Source organism: Paroedura picta, chromosome 8 (genome assembly GCF_049243985.1).
Source record: "Paroedura picta isolate Pp20150507F chromosome 8, Ppicta_v3.0, whole genome shotgun sequence".
Taxonomy (NCBI): domain Eukaryota; kingdom Metazoa; phylum Chordata; class Lepidosauria; order Squamata; family Gekkonidae; genus Paroedura; species Paroedura picta.
Genome location: NC_135376.1, coordinates 66,672,531 through 66,691,670, shown reverse-complemented (window position 1 = coordinate 66,691,670; position 19,140 = coordinate 66,672,531). Strand labels below are relative to the sequence as shown.

The following is a 19,140-nucleotide window of genomic DNA, read 5'->3' as shown; positions in this document are numbered from 1 at the left end:
CCTTTGTGCGGAATTGCCCTGTGATTTACCCTTAGATTGTCCCAACAGGAAAAGTTTAAAGTTAAATATTTAGGGATAATAATCCCAAATGACAACCAGGATCAATGATGGTCCCAAAATCTGAGTTTTAATAGTTAGATTCAGTCTTGAACATCACTGAAGTCACTCCTTTGGGGGAAAATTAATTCTCAAAAAAGGGTAATCCTTCCAAAAGCGATTATAGTTTTTCAAAATGTACCAAAAGATTTTTGGGGGAGAAGAAAAATCCTATATATACCCATGGATGTAGTATTTCAGAGATAGATGAAGGGGCATTTGCTGTTCCTAATACCTAGGGGACTACACCAGCTAGGTGTAGTGGTTAGGAGTGTAGACTTCTAATCTGGCCACCCGGGTGTGAATCCGCGCTCCCCCACATGCAACCAGCTGGGTAACCTTGGGCTCACTACAGCACTGATAAAGCTGTTCTGACTGAGCAGCAATATCAGGGCTCTCTCAGCCTTACCTCCCTCACAGAGTGTCTGTTGTGGGGAGAGGAAAGGGAAGGCAACTGTAAACAGTGCTGTGGCAAGCCCAAGGTCACCCAGCTGGCTGCATGTACAGGAGTGGGGAATCAAACCAGATTAGAAATTGGCGCTCCTAACCACCACACCAAGCTGGCAAGATTACATCAGAGAAGCATTAAGACAATTAAACAATGATTCATATTATGTTAAATTTCAGGATAATCCAACAAAATGATCCAAAATCCAATAGTGGAAATAATACAAGAGGGACTATTAGAGAATTATATTGATAAAAATAGTCATGATTATTTGTTACAGTCTGAGGGGAGAATACCTCAGTTCTACCTACTTCCAAAGATACACAAAAAGATCTGTTACTGGCAGACTTATTGTCTCAGGGAGTGGTGCCTGAAGATAGGTTACCTTTTCCTACTGTAGGGCATTTGTGGCAAAAGAATGACAAAGCTTATATATCATGGGGTGTCTATATATCATGGGGTGTCTCAGAAGCATGGAGTTTCTCTTGGAGCAATCAGAAACTTTCAGCCAAAGGAGGATCTGGCCAGGGTCAGAGATTTTGTTTGCACATGGGACCTATGGCAGGGGTAGTCAACCTGTGGTCCTCCAGATGTTCATGGGCTACAATTCCCATGAGCCCCTGCCAGCAAACTCTGGCAGGGGATCATGGGAATTGTAGTCCACGAACATCTGGAGGACCACAGGTTGACTACCCCTGTAGAGTGCAAAAGAAGAATGAATAAGTCTCAGAACAGAGGTTACGCTCTTGACATTTGACAGGTCATTTTTGACATTTTGATGGCTAGGTGTGACATCTGTATCCTGATTTCCCATCCCAACTCAAGCTGCTTATATGCTTGGCTTGTGTCAGTATATTTTTGGTTTAACAGATAACTTGCACAAGATTTTCCCCATCTTCAGCAATTAGGTGGATGGCTTGTATATGATAGGGTCTTCCCTGTCATGGCATCCCTGACCTGGATAGCCCAGGTTAGCTTGATCTTGTCAGATCTCAGAAGCTAAGCAGGTTGGCCCCAGCTAGTATTTAGACAGGAGACTTCCATGGAATAGCAGGGTTCTTATGGAGAGCCAGGCACTGGGAAGCCACCTCTGATCATCTCTTGCCTTGAAAACCCCTTGGGGTTGCTGTCAGTCAGTTGAGACTGAATGGCACTTCCGCCACCATGATGGAAGACTTTCTTCAAATGTATTACTCCTTTGACTTCTTTTAGATGTTGAGGGAGATGGTTGTATTCTCCCAAACTTTTTAGCAGCATTTAACTTCCTCCTGCTGGTAGTTATTGCTGTGGATTTATGGTTGTAAAATCGCTTTGTCAGTTGTTTTTGTCTGTTGGCATTGTTCTTGATATGTGTTTCTAAGCCATTTTGGAGGCCACATGCAGAAAGTGGAGATATATGTTTCATAAATAAATAAAAGCGATATTTGCCAATTGAGGGTAACATTTCATGCATCTGACAGAGGTCTTTATTCCACAAAAACCTATGCCGTAATAAATCTGTTAGCTCTTAAAGTGTCACAGGGCTCCTTATTGTATATGTTACAATAGATAATGATGGCTACCCCTCTGAACTCTGCCCTAATAGTGGTATTGTATGTCTCATGTGGTGGTAACAGCACTTTAACCATTCAGCTTTGATGTACTTTTGCAACTTGGCAGCAGACCTAATTTGGTAACTGTTTTGAAGGCTGTAATCTGAAACTTTGTAACTCCCTTCCCATGAATATATGCCTCCCTCCCTCTATTTTTGTCTTTGATCAGTGGGTAAAGACTTTTTTGCTTGTTTTTATGTTTTTTTTGGCATCCCCCCACTAACAATTAGTGGCCCTTCTCCTTGGTTGCAGGATGTATATTTGTGTGCTTATGTAGTTCACTGAATTGTGTAAACATTTCTAATAGCAAAGTCAGGATGTCTTTGGATGCTTAATTCCAGTGAATAGAGCTGTGAATTGGCAAGACAGATATTTCTATAAAGCTGAAAAGACGGTTTGCAAGGTTCAAGGTTTACAAAAAAATGTGAAAGCTAAAAAAAAAATACACTGGACAGCTTATAAAAATCTGAAAATGATTAAAGGAGAGCCTGTAGCTTTAAGCAACAGATTCTCTTAGTGGCAGTTGCTAGGCTACTACCAGATTCCAGGCTTGGTTCTGTCAGTAAAGGGGGATTTCAGGAAAGAGGAAACAGTGGGAGAGAAGAAAGTGAGATGCCTCTCACAAGTCCTTTGTGGGTTTTCATTTGTGTACTGAAATGCTAATGCTTTGTTATTTGCTGCCTTGGGGACCTTAATAGGGTGGAATGGTGGCAATGTTTAAAATAAAATAAAAATCTTCTTACAGTTTCTTGGCAATAAGCATCACTGGCTAAGTAGTATTTACTTCCAACTAAACATGCACAAGGAGTAGAGTGTAACAACCTCTTTGTAGAAGCCACACAATATACAATGTTCATTTTTCCAGTCTGTCAGGTGATCATCTCTGCAGCTCTTGATAATCTCAGTCATTTGAAAGGAGGACAATGCATCTCGGTATGTACAATAAAAAGTGGGATTTAATTGTGGTGAAATAAGGTATCCATTGTGCACCTTTCATTTTTCAACAGGTATTTACATAAATTTTAAAATAGCTAAATATATTCAGTACAATACCTGGATACACTGTGCAGACTGAAAACGCAGTTTCTCTAAATTAGCTCTTTACGATCTTTTCTTTTTCTACGCACAGCATGTAACTGAAACAAACAGTTAAATAAGAGGAAGGAAACTGCTGTGACTTAATTAGCTGTGCTGATCAAAAACAATGTAAACTTGGTAAAAAGCTGGGTTATCTATTCTAATAGAAGGGTTGTTCAGCGTAGACAGCAAATTAATAGTGCAATCCTAAAAAGACTTATACTCTTCTAAATGTATTTAAGGCAATGGACTTAGAAGGGCCTAACTCTGTTTGGGATGGCTTGGAATTCATGGTTGTGCTCTGAGTCATTCTTTCCCAATGCTTAGCTTTTATACATGGTGACAGATTAACATCTTTTCAGAACTTTCTTTTAAGCATTTGTCAGAACAAATACAGAAGCCAATGGTTGAGAAAATTTGGTGTCATTCTGAAAAATGATAGGGATAGTTGTGTAGAATGAATTTTTTAAATGAAATTCTGCCTGGGAATCCTAGGCTAAGTGTATTGGTAATGGGTTACTCATTGGTGATAGGGTGGCACTTTGCACCTGCACAAAATAAATATGTGCAATTTGTGCCTTCACACTGAAAATAAGTCCTGGAGCTAAGCTACAATTGATTTAATATGTATAGGAATGATTTTTATTTTTAGTGCATACAGTCTCAAGAGGTTTGGAGCAGATTTTAATATAGTATAAATCTCTCCACTGATAAAACCCATCAACAGGCCAGGGAACTAGATTCTGTGCAGATTCAAGGAAAATGTGTAAATTTGTATGTCAGGGAAGATTGTATGAGGCGTCTTACACTGGGATGCAGTCAGAATTTTATTTTTTATGAATTTGTTTTGGTTCTGTATTTATTTTGTTTTAAGTACCCAAACTGATGATTGTGAGTCAATGTTTTAGTATATATTTATGTTGACTGAGACTGTCCTTGAATATACAAGGTCCCCCCCCCCCCCATATTGTGATTGGACTGCAATAAATATTTAACTGATTGACACACCTCTCCCTTTGCAATGTAACACACATGTCCATGTTCTGGAAAAAGGACTTTCTAGCTTCTCTTTGTAATAACTGCCCTGCTCCTGTTTGTAACTTTGGGTAGATCTTTATCAACCGAAGGTTCCACTTCATGCATCTCTGGTCATGGCAGCTTTTGCCACAGCGAGACGTTAAAGAACGCAGGAGACTATTTCCCGCGGCGTTAGAGTAGCCCTCTCGAAGCCAGCCAAGGGAAGCTGGGGTCAGGCTGCCCGGCAAGCATCCCTCGCCCATCTTTCCCCTCCGCTAGCAAACCGGCCGCTCCGCCCCCACGACCGCCCCCCAGCGGCATCTCGATGATCTCCGGAGGTGAAAGGTAACCCCCGCGTTGGCACCCCTCGGGCGCCCCCTAGCCCGCCACCGGGGCACTGCCACTCGCGTTCACCCGAGGGCACCCTCGGCTCCAGAGTCAGGCCGTTTGCAGCTGACCACGGCGGCCGATTCGGGGGGCCGGAGGGAGGGAGGGAGGCAGGGAGGGCGCCGGGCGGAGAGCGCACAGGGGCGGGGGGCTGGAAGCCAGCGCTCCTGCCGCTGGCGCGGTTGGGCGGCGGCGCTTTGCGTGCCTGGCGACGGGGGGGGGGGAAGAGAGAGAGAGAGCCAAGGGGGTGGGACCCCCTTTCCGCGGGGAGGGCGCCTGAGCCTCAGCCAGGGCACCGCTCGGCAGCAGCGGCAGCAGCGGGAGCAGCGCTTGCCTCTCCGGTCAGGCGTGTGCGCGCCGCGCAGACAAAAGCGAGCGGGAGGCGAGGGGCTGGCCGGGAAGAAGAGCCGCTCCGCCGCGTTCCACACACGCGCGCCCAGGCAGAGCCGGAGAGAGCGCGAGAGAGAGAGGCGCGCGCCGCCGGCCCAGATCCATCTTGAAGGGGCTCGCCCGCCGCTGTGTCCGCCGCGCCCCTCGCCGGGACCGGCTCTTGTTTGCGTCTGCAGGGCATGCCATCTCGCCTCCGTCACCAATGTTTCACTGGAGCAAGTGGAAGAAAAGGATGGGCGCCAGCATGTCGTCCTCGTCTTCCAAAAGACCCGTCTTCGACGAGAAGGAGGATGGTGAGTGTGGCCCCGGCCCGCCGCCCGCCAGGCGCCACTTCCAAAAGTCCCGGCCAAGGGAGCCGCTCGCGAGACCGGCCACGGCGCGGTCGCAGGCAGGCAGGCAGGCAGGCAGGCAGGCAGGCAGGCAGGCAGGGAAGGAGCAAGCCGCCCGCTCCTCTCCCCGGGCAGGAGCCCTTCAGAAAGTGGTGGGAAGGGGGACAGCGGGCCACTGCGAACCGCCTCGGGGCTGCCTCCCGGGAAGCGCTGGAGGCGCTCGGCTGTGAAGGAACGAGGCGAACGCGAAGGGCGGCGCGCGCGAGAAAGTTGGGGTGGAAGTTCGGCCAGGCTTTCGCGATCCCTGCCCGGGTTGTGTCCAAGGCGCGTGGAGCGGGCGCCTCTCCCCCGATCGGCTTTCTTACGCACCAGCCCATCCCTCCCTCCCGAAACGATTCGGTTTTCCTGGCGAGGTAGTTCGGTCAAGGCGAGGGCGCTGATCCTTCCCGCTGGAACAGGAGATCTTGGATCATCTCCTCCAAGAGTGTTAAAGTTTCTTTTAATTCCGCTGCAAGTGGATAAAGCCATGGGGGGGGGGGGAGGCTAATGGGATTAGGCGTCGGCGCATGTAAATGGCGGTGGATTATAGGATGGGTTTTGCTACGGAGCTGTGAAGATTTGATAATGGGGATTAGTCGCTGGACCAGATGCCTCTTTTCCTCCGTCTCCTGAGATGAATGGGTCAACCCGGCTTCAGCGCCAACCCGAGTCTGGTTCACGGGTTCAGGAGATAGGTTACGCTCTGTCATGAGTTTTCCTCCTCGCCTGCGCACGGGCTGAAAAATTGGGAGAGGAGACAAACCGCGGAATCCAAGGCAGAGCTGAAACCAGTGGGTTTACCGGGGACTAACTTTGCATGGGATTGCACAGTAATGTTCGCCTCTCCAAGAGGGAGTTGTATTGACCTCTGCCAGGCTTACTCCTGAGTAGAACTGCCGAAGAGCGACCTGTGCATATTGCAACTGATATAAGTGCTTCCTGCACGTGTATCCCATGCAAGATTGATGTTTAAAATCAGAGGGTACATGGGTACCCCCCTCCTCATAATTGTTCTGCATAAATGTTACTGTGTTTACTGTGCCTTCCTAAGCAGAGTTACACTCTAGATTTAGAAGAGTGGCACTCTAAATAGCTATTTAGAATTGCACTGTAGTGTCTTTCCCTTTATAGTGGTACGAAGTGATGATAAGACAAGCTGCTACAAATCACTGCTACTCTACAGCAGCTGACTCCGTGTAGGTTTTCAGTACAAATGGGAATATTCAAGGCAAATGCAGTTTTGCAGAAAGCACTATTTTCTGCAAGCATTAAATCACTGGTTATCAGTCCCTGTTGATGCCGTTCTGAGCGCACTTTCCTGGGAGTAAGCCCCACTGAACAGACCTGAATAGTATTCTTAGTAGGCTTTTGTTTTGCTCTCTTTGAAAGCCAATGGAACTATTTGCCCAAATAACATTTTCAATGTAGTTTCTTTAGTTTGGATCATGCATATATTAAAAAACAATTTCCACATTCGTAAAGAGAACTATCTTTACAGAACCATCCACTGGTAAATCTGAGCAAAGAACTGGATCAAGATGACTGTTGTATGTGGTGTGAATCATAAAATGGGTCGGGGAACAAAAGGATACACTGTATTCATCTTTGTTGGACAGCACAATTTTAGACAGTACTTGCCTTCAAATACATTTTGAGATAATCACTGTAAAGGTAATATTTCTGCAAATACAGAACTGAGTGTAACCTGTCCTCATTTCTTTTGTGGTTTTCTCCAGTGCCATTCTCAATCATGTGTACACTTACTGTGTGAATATAAAATACCCATAGTGAGAATGGCTAACTTGACACATGGGGGTGATGTTCTCAAAGTCATGATGTGCTAGTCTGTTTCGACAAGTCACTTTGGTGCAAGTAGCCTAGAATAGCTAGGTGAATGTGCATAACATTTTATTAGTTCATTCCAACTGCATGCCATTCTTTTAGAATCGGCTCTCATTCCCTGGGTCTTCATCTATGATTTCTAACTTCTGTTGGAATTGTCATTATACATATAACTACATAGTAGAATTGGGGAAGGGATTGTCTCCTCTTTCTGATAGGAGTACAGTTGTGTACTGTGGCAAGTAATCTGTGTTTTGAGAATATGTATTTATTTGAGCATGGACTCTTTCTGACCCAATGGGATGGAATTGGATCAAAGATTCAGATAGAATCCTGCTGTGTGGGGTGAACTAACATCTGAACATGTCCCACTGAGTAACTATCTTCAAGGCTATGTCTGGACATCTAGTTTCACCAGAATTCTCTGCTTCTCGTGTGGTATCCCTTTCAAGAAATATTCCTTGTCTTGTCTTCTACAAACTTTTCTGAGAGAGTTCTGTTGATGAATTGGGACTGGCTAGCAGAGGTAAAATCCCTACACAGCTCTGCTCATGTGAGTAGTACAAATACAGGAGTTGGGAACTCACACAATATTGTTCTCTTCCATATATGCAGAAATTTTTCTTTTCCACTTTCAGATAAATGAGAGCTTCAGTTTTGCATGTGTTTCATAAATTTGATTAAAATGTTTATGTAGTCTTTTCCTAACTAGCTCCACCTGCAGTTGGGGTGTCAATTAAATTTAAGAGCACAGTAAAAATGAATAAAATACAAAACTTAAAGTGCCATCCCAAGCAGAGTTTCTCTCTTGGGTTTAGGAGCATGTCACTCTTGTTTAGTATGCCAGTCTTCATGTTGCACAAAAATAGATTGCAAAGAAGCCTATAGCTGCTAAATGTTTGTTGAAAAATAAAGGTCTTTTTGGGACCCTGATAGAGAGGGAGCTTGTCTAGCCACTGCAGAAAGGAGGCTCCATAGTTCATGAACTTTGTCCATACAAGGTCTGCATTTAGATGTATTTGTCCTGACTTGACTTGAAGTAGGCATAGCTGGCTGGCTGACAGTATTTCGTGGCAAGAGGATGCATCTGGATTCCTCTGTCATACACATCACACCAAAGCTCATGAGTATTTTTAGCACCCTGTGGCCCCGCACATTGCTGGAATTGAATCTTAACGATCTTCAGGATTGCGCCCTGTATATTTGTTAATGCAAGAAATGACATACAATTAAGAGTAAAATCTAGCAGCCATTCCCCCTGCAGTCTTACCTGGAAGAATGGGTCTCACATGGTGTGAATTGCATACAGAGGGCCATAAATGATTCTTTGCTTTTATTGATCATTTATAATCTGTGGATTTCTGCCCATCTGTCAGCAGCTTGAATAGCCCTGATTGACTTGATGTTGACGGATCTTGACAGCTAAGCAGGGTCAACCAACTGATTAAGTGGCCACACAAGATTTAAGTATTATTTATGAATGAATAACTTGGAACTATTAGGAGGAGTACCATTTGATTTAGTACTGGTCTAGAACTTACGAAGCCGCGGTAATCCACCTGGATAAAAGCAGGAGAATTCATCTTGTTGACTGCCTCAAATTAACCATGGAATTTATATTTTTAATATCACCATATGTTTGCTGTTTTTTTGTTGCTAAAAGATTGACTTCATCATACATAGAAGAGGTGTGACTTATTTGATGATATGGCAGGATATCTTCCTCCTTCCTTTAAAAGCAGCTGTGGGGAGGAAAAGACTGAGTGAGGAGCTTGTTTATCCAACCAAATCACCACCTGTGAACAATAAAACTATTATCCATTGATGCCTGTTAAGCTTTTCTTCTTTTAAAAAAACAGACTGGCCTTTTCCTACTATCTTGTCTAGGATACATGTCAGTTGCACCCTCTATTTAGAAGGAAACAATTCTTCTTGAGAATCAATGACTTTCTAAACATTGCTGATGAGGGGGAGGGATTGTTTGCATGGTCACTCCCTCTGCACCAACCTTTCTCAACTTCTTTCCCATTGAGAAACCCCTGAAACATTTTTCAGGCTTCAAGAAATACCAGAAGTGGCACAATCCCCTCCAGGCCCATCATTGGCCATTTGGAGTGGGGGTTGACATGTCCATATATCACCCAATAAAAGTTTAATAAATTAAAAATATATATTAAAAATTAATTAACTCCCACTCATTCAGGAAACCTTTCCAGAGCCATCAAGTAACCTCAGGGTTTCATGAAACCCTGGTTAAGAAAGTGTGCTCTGGACAGTCGCTACTGCAGACAGCTAGAAGATGGTGTGAGGGCCAAGGCCAGCATGCATTGTGTGCATTCTCTCTCTGTGCACATTCAATGAATGTGTGGGGCTATATATCTGTATCAGAACAGAGTTAATAGGGTTCCAATCCCCTTTCAGTCCAGAAAAGTTACCTGTTTCTGACCACAGATTCCATCTATGAAATGAAAACCATAGTGATGGAATTTATAGCTAAGAATGAATAGGAAAAAGAAATATCACCTGCCCTGAACCTTCATCAAGAGGCAGACTTACATGTCCACCTTTGTTAATAGCTACATTGCCTGTGTAAATAAAGCACGGGTTTTTGCTATGTCATAGTTCATGAAGAGCTTTCATTAAGAAATAGCTGCTGGGGACCGGTTAACAGGTTTTTAACAGCACATTCAGAATAATTAACCCCCCAAAATGATTAACACAGGCATTTGTGGGATGTCACTGTGAGTACTAAAAGGAAGGTTTTTAAATGTAATACTTCCCTATAGACTGCTGTCAGAAGTAGACCATGTACATCATTCTAACCAATACAGAACTTAAATTCCTCTTTTTGCAATCCAAACTGTTTTGAATGTAGAGGAGTAACCAAAGTTGTACAGTATTAAAGCAATGTATTCAAGCATCAGTTTTACCACATATGTTTTTCAAAAAAGAACGTTAATTTAAAATGAGCAAAGTCTACGCTACCTTTGCTAATGAGGAAGTGCTGCCAAGAAGTGTATTATGATGTGTAAAAAAAAAGGGAAGGGACCACCAAGCAGTGTTGTGCTAATTGCATTAATATTTCATTGAAGTATATTTTCAGTATTATCTGCTGTTAAAGAGGCGTAATCGCTTATTAGTATATCCAAAAGCAATTACACCATTGTTCTGGCTTGCTCCTGTTTACTGGCACAGCATGGTTGCTATGGAGACCCCTTAAGACATTTTGGGAACTTCCTTAAATAAAACGCCAATTAATACTTTACATTTTGTGGGAGAGAGATAATATTATGAAAGATGTGCTCCCATTATGACCGCATAATGTTATATTTGGTAAAAGAAAATAGCAGAGGAAAAAATTAGTTGGATTGGAGCTAATGCTAACCAGAATGAAAAGGGCAGAGGCTGAAAAATAAGTGGAAAGATGGTTTGGTATACATAACAACTCATTAGGGAAGGTGACTGGAAGCGGAGGAAAAGGCTTCGGATTGGTGTACCTGAAAAAGAGGAGAGAGCCCGTCAAGGATGCCAGATCACCTGGTGCGGGCAGGGTTCCCCCAGTTTCAGGCACTCCTATCGGTCCCTGGCCAGCTGGACAGCAAGGGGGAGAATTACTCCTCCAAACAGGCAAGAAGCCAGACATACACTTGGTGTGCCAATGTTGCTTGGAAGTGAAGTAGGCACGTTGGTGAGCTCGGTGTGTGTGTATATGTAAGAACCTCTGTTTTTTTTGGAAAACTTTGTGGTAAGAAGCTAAACACCAGAGTGTTTCTCCTGAGGTGCTAACATCACTTCTAGGCACCATGGGCATGTTGTATTTGTTTCTAGCTCTTTCCCCTCTGCTCTGGGCAAGTTCACTCCCACCCCTCGCAAGCTGGTCAACCCTAAAGCTAGTAATAGGAGTAATGACTAGCATTTGTAATTTCTTGTGATCACTCTGCCTCCTGGATAGCTGAGCACGTGGAATTGATGGGAGGATAACAAGTTGCAGCCATGATGGTACTTGGGTAGGAATAGCATAGTTTTCTTGTCATCACTGCAAGAGTTCCTCAGTCTGCCTGTGCTTCTCAGGGCCACTCACGAAGTAAGTGGAAGATGTGGTCACAAAGGCTAGTTTCCTTAATGACTAGGAGACCCCAGAACCCTCACATACATTCACATGCTCCTTGGGCATGCTAGTGAACCCTAAGGTAAAGGTATCCCCTGTGCAAGCACCGAATCATGTCTGACCCTTGGGGTGACGCCCTCTAGCGTTTTCATGGCAGACTCAATACGGGGTGGTTTGCCAGTGCCTTCCCCAGTCATTACCGTTTACCCCCCAGCAAGCTGGGTACTCATTTTACCGATCTCGGAAGGATGGAAGGCTGAGTCAACCTTGAGCCGGCTGCTGGGATTGAACTCCCAGCCTCATGGGCAAAGCTTTCAGACAGCTGCCTTACCACTCTGCGCCACAAGAGGCTCTTAGTGAACCCTACTGCTCCTCAAGCTAGCTAGCTTCTTGTTCCTGTCAGGTCTCTGGAATAAAGATATTGAAGTAAAAATATGTTTAGACTCTGTAGTCAGTAGTCATCTGATTTCCATTGTACAGCCTCAGCCTACAACATAAACTCCTCCAAAGTGGTAAAGATTAAATTTGTTTCCCAGGGTTTATTTTGATTCACATCGCAAAAACACACCCGCATACCATGTGGCTGGTGGTATGGTGTATCTTTCTGTTCCCTTCAGTAAAATTCCTCTCTAAAGTGAAATTCCTTATCAGCTTGATTTGCATAGCCTTCTCATCTGCCAACATACATTGTCTTTCTAACTTATGATAATTACATGTATACACCACTCTGGGAGAAAAAGTGGCATGGTATAGCTTGAGCTTGTTAGATCTCAAAGCCTAATTGGAATCACAAAAGAAAGCAATGCCAAGGAAGGCAACAGCAATCCACCCTGGCTTGTCGCTTGTTTTGAAAGCCCCTTGCTGGGATTTCCATTAGTCAGTTGCCACTCAATCACGCGTGCATCTGTATGTCCTGTTCTTCTTCCCAAGTGTTCAAGTCAGCCTGTATGACACCCATTCTCCCAGCATATTGATGACACCCCTGCCCAAAGCTGTGGATCAACTATGTGAGGGGACACATGTAGATATTGAACAATATTGGGGAGAGAATCGCTCTATGTGGGACTCCGCATATTGTTGCGAACTGCTGGGAGATAGTCTACCCACTCCCCACCCTCTGTTCTTGATCGTGGTGAAAGGACTGCAGTAATTCCAGGCTGTGCTCCTTATTCTTGTGTCAGCAAGGCATTGGGTGTGTAGCCAATGATCTACAGTCTTGAATTATGCTGTAAAGTTGTAGTACCAGCTCACCTGTACAGAAGCAGCATAATCTGTGCAAGTCTCCCATTGCACATCTTGAAAATATCACAAGCTTTTGCTATTTCCATGTTATCCCTGGCTTTTGCTGGACACCTTTTGCATCTGCTTGCCATATTGCATCTCCCTATAGTGCCTTTTGAGCTCTTGTTATTCACTGTAGAAGGTGTGAAAGTATCTAGCTTAGTGCCTCTGGGATTCTCGCCCTTGAACTGTTTGATATTATGGGAACACACTATGTTCTCCCAAGCTTGAGAAGATGAAGCACCATCCAGAACCAGCCTTTGCTTCTGGTGCACCAGGGATGAAGGCATCTGGAAAGTTTCATGACCAAGGTGGTGTCTGGGGGGAGCCACAGAGGACAAGGGTTGATAAGGATCAACAGTTCCCAGGGGTGTGAGTCTTAGCAAAGACCTAGAAAATCTTGCTTCATTATACTTACAGTAAAGAGATTTTACTTCAATGATTATTGGGAGCAATTGATTGGTCTCTCACAGACAGTAATTAAGGCTGAGCCTGCAACTTGTGTTCCATGTTAGGCAATGGCAATAGTTGGATTCTACTGAGTGCAGAATCCAAGCAGGAAACAGACCCCAAAAACCAAACATTTCTCTGCTGTTATCCCAGATGCAGCTGTTTGTATGGGTTGTGGGCCAGCACTGGATGAAGGACCAAACACATCTGGATTGCGGGGGTTGGAAGTGCTGAAGCAGCTTTCCTGATTTCCCCCTAAATTAGAGCTGCCTGGGAGAGCTCTTGGTTTTATTTTGTATGTGTGACGCCTAAATGAAGTTGAACTTCATCAAAACTGATGATAAAGAAGCGATGAGACACCTGCTCCCTGACTAATCCAGTTCTTAGCACAGTCTTTGATTATAGCTTACACATTTTGAATTTTTTTCGCACTTCCTGCTTTAACCTTCGAGTGGCTCTAGAATGTTTCAATGAAATTCTCTAGTCACCTCAAAAGATGGTCTTAGTGCTTTTATGTTTTTTTCCTTAGAATCTCATGACTGAATGTCACTCTAGTGTGAATTTGATTTCTTCTGAAATGTGTAGACATTGTACCTGTTCAGAAATCCATCCTTGCTCTTGTTGTATTTGTAGTTCCCTGTAAAGTATTATAGTGGCCATTCCACAGAAATATTGTTACACAGCTTTTTAAAAGCTGCTCCAATTATCAGAGTTTACAGAGTTGAGGAGCATGAGAGGTCTTTTGGTATCTGAGAATGTGCCATCATGTATTTCCAACAGAAAGTGGACTGTTCTGATCTTTTGGTTCCTAAACTACTAGTTTGTTAGCAAATCATTTAAGATATATCCAGATCTCCCATCTCCTTGAACAGCAGTTGCAACTGCTGTTCAAGTGTGCATTGGCTTCTGTTCCCCTTCCTCACTTCCAATCATGACAGAAGTGCACAGAGATAGTCTTTAGACAGCCACTTATGGTATAGCAGTTTAAGTGTTGGACTAGTATCTGGGAGACCCAGATTCAGATCTCCTCCTCCTTGATCAAACCTCCAGAGAGCCAATGTGGTGCAGCCATTAAAGAGCTGCACGCTCTAATCTGAAAAAACAGGTTTGATTCCTCACTCCTCCACATATGGCCAGCTGACCGTGCACGCCCTCTAGTTGACCTTGGGCTAGCCACACCTCTCAGCATAACTTACTTTACAGGTTTATAATGCAGATAAAGTAGAGAAGGGAGCAATGTAAGCTGTTCTGGGTCCTCGTTGGGAAGAAAAGTGGGGTATAAATGGAGTAAATACATTCTGGAGGAGCAGGGTGCAGACTTTTCAGCATATTGTAAGGATTTTAGAGGTGATTCTCATTTTGTGCTGGGGGGCAGATAAGTGCTTTAGCTCTCTCCCAAGTTTGCTGGCATGTACAGAGAAGTTGGGGAACAGGAAGGTTTACTCTCTCACTTCCCACAGGGCTCCAGAGACATTCAGAAGCAGCATAAGAAATATGCAGTGCCTCTGAATGTCTCCAAAGCTCAGCATGAAGAGAAGGACAGATTGTTGCTCTCTGCCAAATCTTCTGTGTGTGAAAGAGAACATGGAGGGAAGCAGGCAAGCAGAAACAATGGTTGGCTACCAATGTTACCTTCTGGATACTGCTTTCTGAGAACTTTTGTAGTCCAAAGATCATGCAACAAGACTTGTTGTTTTTTTTGTTTTTGTTTTTTTTAAAAAACATGTAAGTAACCAAGTCATATCCAATTCTTGGTATTATCTCCTGGAAAATTAAAGAAATGCATGTTGTTTAGGCATGATGTGTATTACTAAGATCTGGAGGTACTCAAAACTTGCATTTTGAAGGTTTACAAATAATGTTATAAAGCAATTTTTGATACATTGACAAGTTATTAAATTTGCTGCATGGTGGAGAAGTGACCCAAAAAGACAAAGATCTGTCCATCTCCCAAAATCTGTTGCCACTACATTACAGATCTATATCAGGAGTCCCCATTCTTGTAGACACTTGTTGAATTTTGAGAATGGGTAGGGTAGCATAACAAAATGTCAGCCATGGGGTTCAAATGACTGCAACACCTCTGAAGATTTCCCTTCACAAATGTAATAAAGTGATTTTAAGAAGATATTAAGAAAAAGAGCTGTTTTTTTGTACCTCACCCTTGATTGCCTGAAAGAGTCTTAAAGAGGCTTACAGTTGCCCCTCTCTACAACAGGTGCACTGTGATGTAGGTCAGGCTGAGAAAGCTCTAAGAGAACTGTGACTGATCCAAGGCCACTCAGCTGGCTGCATGTGGAAGAGTGTGGAAGAAAACCTGGATCTCCAGATTAGAGTCTGTAGCTCTTAATGACTATACTACACTGGCACTTGTCAGCTATCTGGAGCTTTGATCAAGGAGGAGGTGATCATTCAGGTATCTTGGGCTCAAACCATTTAGGGCTTTAAAGATAGGAACCAGCATCTTAAGTTGGACCCCAAAAACAAATGGGCAGCCAGTGCAATTCATTCTTGGCATTGTCCAAACTCTTCCTGCCATATATCACTTCATTGGGAGCCTCTGGACAGGGGACTTACAGCATAAATGACATCAAGTATACTAACAGGGGAAGAAAACCAACTTAAAGCAGCTGTTGGGTGGTAGAACCCAGTTTTTGTACTCTTTAGTTATACTCTGAAAGATGAAAACATATCTGTCACTCCAAGCTTCTAATTTCTAATTTTGAGTGGCAGAGGAAAATAAGTGTTTGAGGTAACCTTTACAAAGGTCAGGCAAATGATTAAGTGAGGAAGGGAGATGGGGAAACTCCTTGGGGAGAGAATAGCAGAGGATGCTATTCCTGAAGACAATCTGGTGTTCCTTTTCTGTCCCATTAAGATCTCCCTATTGTCATCTACCTGGTCTCTTAGAGAACCTTAGAGGTTGAGCAGAATATACCAAATGTTAAAATACAAATATTTATTAATGTGCACATTTAAGATTTTAAAAACATCAATAATTATTATACACTTGCAGAGATCCAATATACATTGACACATAGATAAAGTGACCTTATCCAAAGTACCAAATGCATCTCAACCCCTCTTGGGGACTTCCTCAGTGGTCTGATATTAAAATGCACTGATACAATGTTGCAATAGGGACTATAAGGTGGTAAAAGGATTTCAAAGAAGAGGCTCCTAGTGGTTAAAATGTTTCCAAATATATCTGTCTAGGAGCCCCCTTATGCAAAATATTTATTGTCCAAATTTGGCCTCTCTTAGCTCAAGGGCATTCTCATGTGTCTCATATAATGTGATTGGTACTTTGTATTAGGTGACTTTATCCATGTTTGGATTTGTGCAATAGTATATAATTAATATTGATGTTTTTAAAATCTTAAATGTGCACATGCATAGTAATACATATTTGTATTTTTACATTCAGGATATTCTGCTAGTCAGCCTCCAAGGTTGCATATACAGGTTGGGCTATTTTGTTCCCTGTTTTGTTGTTCTCAGCGATTGTGAATGGCCATACCTTATTTAAGTGAACGTGTTTTTTTCATCTTCTCCTTTGCATTTGGAGGTTGTCATACAGCCTTGGTGCTTGGCTTTCTTAATATGCCTTATACAAAGTGTCTGCTTTACTTTCCTTTATCTTGGAACTGACATTAACTTCAAAACTGCAAACGTGGGATAATCTGGGCATAATACCCCCTCCTCTTTGTTTTGTGAACATCTGGTTTAAGTATATGCAAGGGTATACAATCCCTACCTGCTGGTTTAGTTTATGGCCCATTTGCAAGCTGTGATAAAGACTATCAAACATTTAATAAACTGCTTTTGTTCCAACAGTTCATTCATGTTCAGTTATACCCTCCCAAAAAAAGCCTGATAGTGCATATGCATTTTCATGCTGCTTCTCTGATCCTGCGTACAAAACACCTTCACTTCTGTTTACACTAAATGTTAACATTTCACACTTATTGACTTACAGTTCTGAGGTTTGCTCCTTAAGGTAATGTGGTGCTGTGTTCATTAATTGCAAGGGATGATGCAATTCACACATACTTGCACTGCCTCATGGAGTTAGTTTTTTGGAGGAGGAACTTGATGTTCACTGGGCAATCAGGTAATGCTTATCATGTATTGTCATGAAGAGCTTATCTGATTGGCTGCTATGCCTGTAACAAGTGCAAATACAGATTGCGTATGATTTTGAAGCACACGAAGCCATTTATTCCGTAAAGTGATGATATATATAGCTAACAGGTTAAACTGTGCAAGTACCAAGCTGATCAGGATGGCATCTGAGCTGAATATTCAACAAAACAGTGCAGTGATTGGATAAGGGATTTGACTTATGTACGAACTAGATATTAAGCCCGCTGTGGGCAAAATACAGCGGGCGCTAGCATAGTGGATGGGTGGAGGCATGGGGCGAAGGAAGGAGGAAAGGGAGAAAGAGAGACAGAGAGAAAGACAGAAAGAAAGGGAGAAAGATAGAGACAGCAGAAGAGGGAGACAAACAGGTAGCGAGAAAGAGGCAGAGGAGATAGGGAGGAAGGAAGGGAAGGACAAAGAGAATTCTGGGAGGAAGGGAAGGACAAAGGGAATGCTGGGAGGAAGGAAGGGAGTCAGGTAGGTGGTATGAAAGGGGACTTTGTGGCCTACTGCCAGGCCCAGGGACAGGCTCGGCTGCCCCAGGGCCCGGCAAAAGGCTCCGGACAGCAGGGGCAGCGGGCTTTGGGGATTACAGCCTGCCCCAGGGCCTGGCAGAAGGCTCGGGACAGTGGCAGCGGGCTTTGTGGCCTACTGCCAGGCCCAGGGGCAGGCGAGTCTCCTCCAGGGCCCGGCAGAAGGCTCTCTGGGCGAGGGGAAGCTGGCCGGAGGACGTACCACTGGGGAAGGCTTTTTCCTATGAGCGGCGACTCCCCGGCTGGCCCAGGCGAGGCCGGGGCAACCAGCCAACGGGGAGCTGTGTGCATTGGCTGCTTGGCCCTCAAGTGACACTTCGCGGCTCCTGATTGGGCCCTCCCAGTTTTTATTCTGGACAGAGCCCGCTCTATCTCCTCCTCTTTAGCCCATACTGCTTTATTTTATCCGCTCCGCAGGAGCGGTTAAAGATGAGTTAATTGATGATTTGAAATGTTGATCACATTTCATGCAATGTTTACCGATATCCAGTACTGCTGTTACTCTTATACATTTTAGTCCAGTGATATGGATTAAATGGATAATCATTTATGTGGGTTGCAATGAACTGCAGTTAGGCTCAATCAATACTTTTTAAGGCAGTATGATAAAGTCAATGCAACCTAGAACATATAGCATTCACACTTCCCCTGTGATTTTTGTCAACCCACGAATATTCTTCATGGCTTTGCATAACTAGTTTGTCCAGGATTCCACTTAAATGTTCTTAAGAACTGTTGATATCTATGGGGCTCCTGTAGGCTTTCTATAAACTATATGTAAATTGTTTATTGTGGGTCTCATCTTCTGGGACCAAAAGTCTATTTAGTTGATATACTGCTTGGATGGAAGACCACTATACGGAGAATGCTCTGTTCAGATAGCAGATTATAAATGTAATACATGAAATGAATTTTTCACATGTTTGACATTGTTTTGATGAAGGCAGTCATTTGGATCAACAGCGACTCAGATGTTCTGTTCCATAGTACCAGCTGCTCTAAAAACATTCAGACTTCTGAATAGGCCTTCATACTTCGTTTAATTGGGAGCATAGTTGTCTCAGACCATCTGAACTTGAAATGTGTAGACACCTGGAAAAGTTTTTTCTGTCTTCTTCCTTTGACATATTTAGAGCACTCCAGTCTCCTACGGTCTGTTGGTCCCTACAGGCTTTTGGAAATCTGTAAACAGAACTTGAAACAAGGAGTTTGCAGTTTCTCACCAGCAGCGTCTGTTGAGGTTGACTAGAATTTAGTGGTTGGACAGTAGGCTGCTACAATACCATTTGCATTCCCATGGAAACCTACATGAAATTTGGGGTGGAAAAGAGAGTAAGGTGCTTAAAACAATCTCCAGTTTTGTCAGTCATAGTAGGCTATGAAACGCACAATTCTGATATGTATT

At 43.6% G+C, this 19,140-nt stretch overlaps 1 protein-coding gene across 2 annotated transcripts in view; it reads left to right on the top strand.

Moving 5' to 3' along the window:
* The first annotated feature begins 4,856 nt into the window (after positions 1-4,856).
* Positions 4,857-19,140, top strand: part of STK32C (serine/threonine kinase 32C) — a 191,633-nt gene continuing 177,349 nt past the window's right edge. The window contains exon 1 of one of the 2 annotated variants that reach the window (XM_077350171.1): positions 4,857-5,300. Coding sequence is in view for 1 of the 2 variants with exons in the window: in XM_077350169.1 (XP_077206284.1) it covers positions 5,210-5,300 (91 nt within the window). In the remaining variant the exon portion in view is untranslated. The remainder of the gene's footprint in view (positions 5,301-19,140) is intronic. The other variant, XM_077350169.1, reaches the window with a different exon arrangement.